The 2,888-nt window shown below is 56.3% G+C and overlaps 1 protein-coding gene across 1 annotated transcript in view; it reads right to left on the bottom strand.

Moving 5' to 3' along the window:
- The window catches only part of TBX15 (T-box transcription factor 15), an 88,416-nt gene extending 85,534 nt beyond the window's left edge, over positions 1–2,882 (bottom strand). The window contains exon 1 of the mRNA XM_003202683.3: positions 2,596–2,882. Within this exon, the coding sequence (XP_003202731.1) occupies positions 2,596–2,797 (202 nt within the window). The 5' untranslated portion in view covers positions 2,798–2,882. The remainder of the gene's footprint in view (positions 1–2,595) is intronic.
- Positions 2,883–2,888: the final 6 nt, after the last annotated feature.

Below are 2,888 nucleotides of genomic sequence, written 5' to 3'. Positions count from 1 at the left end.
GAGCGAATCAGAGACACAGCATCGCGGGGGCCCCACGACACGCATCGGGGGTCTCTCGGCTCCGCGTGGGGGATGCGGCAGCGCTATAAGAGCCGCCGCCTCCCACGGTCCCGCATCGCCCCACGCGCGGCTCCTCCAGGCGCAACGCGGAGGTCGTGGGAATCTCTCGAGGTTCCCCAGGCAAAACGCGTTCCACGGCGCTGCGGCACAGAGGAACAATCTCATTTTTCTCACGGTATTGGCGCTGGACGCTGTAGCCTAGAAAGGAGACATCCCCAGAGAAGGGCGGCGAGGAAGAGGACGGAGCCTTCCTCTCCCTCCCTCGGGCGGCACTCCGTTCCCTGGGGCGGACGAAATGCGGCGCGGCGAAGCCCCGAGGGCTCGGAGTGACTCTTTGCGAAAAGTTCGATAAATCGGGGCCCGTTCGCTCTCTGCTGCGCCGAATCGGTGCGCGTTTTTGCCGCGTTCAGTTCGATGTCCGGGGCCCGCACCAATACGCCTCCGGCACAAGCGCTATACCCGCTCTATTTCCTACGCCATTCAAAGCAGCGATTTGAAATCGGGAAGGTTTGGGACGCTATAAAAACTCCCTCCTCCAATTTTTGGTATATCGCCAGAGATTTGGCGACGTTTAAACGCTTGAGGTGTAAAGTTTGTTCTTAATGGGGCCTTATAAAGCCGGAATGTGGGGGCCATTACGCCGCCGCGAACCAATTTCCACCCGGCAGCAGAGGTGCGCTGCGCGGGATTTGGCTTTAATGAAGTGAGCGCGCAATTTGCAGCTGGGACTTCGTTTAAAGTCTATCAGCCTCCCCGAAATGGTTTCCCGAACTGTTCTTGATTTCCTTCGCTTTATGAAAAACACCACCGCGGCTCTCCTGGCCTCGGACGCTTTGCAGCCGTTCTCTGTCAGTCGCCCGCCCGGTGCGCAGGAGTGTTGGGCTTTTTAGTTTTTTGGTTTTTTTTTTGAATTCGTGGAAAAAAGGCCAAATTAAACTTATAGACCAACACAAAGACATTGTATAGACGCCGGAAATTAGTGAGAAACGGTACTAAGAAAGACCAATGAGCGCACCTTTCTGCCTTGGCAAAGCAGATTTTTGTCTCTTCCTTTCTGTATTTGTTATTTTGAAAGAGGAATACCCCAAAGCCGTGATTTCTATCCTTTTTTTCTTTTTCTTTTTCTTTTTCTTTTTCTTTTTTTTCTTTTTTCCCCTTCTATTTTCCGCTGTTCTCGTTGTTCGTTGCCGCCGGGCGGCCGCTGCACTCTGTCTCTCCGGGACGGTGCCGGTAGCACCGCGCAACGGGAGCGCAACGGCGGGGACTGCGCAGCGCCGGGTCTCGCTCCCTCCGGAAACACTCGGCAGGGTTTTTACTACAGATTTCTTTCAGTTAATCGTTCGGTGATCTGTTGCTTTGTTTTTCTCTTTACGTTTCTCTAAGTTTTTTTCACGGCGGCCTTTCGGCGGCTGACACAGTAAAATCGCCATATACTTATATTTTGTAATATATACAGTACAATACATAAATAGCAATATATACCGTGCAATATATGTATATTGCGGTAGGTATATATATACGTTACAAAGGGATTTAAGCTTGGTGGAGCGGCCTGAGAGCGGGGGAGGAAGCTCCTATACTTTCTCCTACGTGGTGGCAGCAGACATCCTTTGGTCTTCTCTCCCCCAGCACCCCAATACTGAAGGAAGCGTAATTACCGAGAGCGACCTCGCTCCGAGACCGAGTCCCTCAGGGGCAGCGACGTGGCCCCGTCCCGTTCGGCGGCGCTCAGAGCCGGCGCGCACCCACCCGCGGCTCCGCGGCTGCGTTGGAGGATCGGAGAGATGTGACCGAGGGGATAAGGGACAAGAGGAGCCCCAGGGCTTCGCTGGAGCCGGAGGAGAGCTCCGGGCTACCGGCTGCCTTTCAAATAAAATAGGACGTGCAATAAATAGTAGTGTATAATAATAGTAGTGTATCACAATCATCGTAACAATCTTAATAGCGTAGAATAGTAAGTGTAGTAAATAATCGTGTTAATATTAATGGTAATAATAATCGATTTTAAGACACGGGAGCGGAGCCCCATGCTCTCCGTCCCCAAGCACCACTCAGCCCCTTTTCCCCCATCCCGCCGCCCCCCCGCTCCCTCCCGGCCCTTGCGGGTCCCGAGCTGGGCACGGCGCTGCTCCGATGCTCTCCTTCTGTGCCCGGCACGCCGCTCGGTGCCGACGGGGCAGACTCAGCTGTGACTCGATTTTTGTGCACCCCAACCCCCCGCGGTGGGGGGGGACCCGGGCTATGCGGTGTGCTGCGTGTCCCACCGCGATCAGCACAGAGCACAGAGGCGGGAGGAGAGGGGGAAGGAGGAAGCGGGAGACGCTCGGAATCCGAGAGAGATTTAGGACCGGGAGGGAAAGTGGGAAAGAGCTGCGGAAAAAATCACTGTAAACCGAAAATACTAAGAAGAAAAATAACACAAATCCGAGAAATCTCCGCACAACGCCTTCCCCCCCCCTTCCCTTCCTTCCCGACCCCCCGCCCCAGCTCCGGGAGTTCCCTGCAGCGGCTGCCGGAGAGCGGGGCGGCACTGACCGGGGTTGAGGTCCAGGCATTGCGTCGGGTCCTCGCCGTCGCCCAGCTGGCCATTGGGGCTGAGGCTTTCCATGGACAAATCCAGCCCCTTGTCCTCCCAGTCCCGCAGTTTCCTCTTTTTATTCGTCCCAATCAAGGCTTCGACAGAGAATGCGTGAGCCCGGGAGCTGAGGGCCACCGCCGACCTCCGCCTCTCGCTCATCTTCCCCCCGGCCCGGCCCTGGGCGGACGGCCCCGCGGCTCCAGCACCAGCGGCACAGCCCCGTCCTACATGGGGCTGCGGTGCTCCGCGG

Source organism: Meleagris gallopavo, chromosome 1 (genome assembly GCF_000146605.3).
Source record: "Meleagris gallopavo isolate NT-WF06-2002-E0010 breed Aviagen turkey brand Nicholas breeding stock chromosome 1, Turkey_5.1, whole genome shotgun sequence".
Lineage (NCBI taxonomy): Eukaryota > Metazoa > Chordata > Aves > Galliformes > Phasianidae > Meleagris > Meleagris gallopavo.
Note: the sequence above shows the minus strand (reverse complement) of the source record. Positions and strands in the feature narration are given on the sequence as shown.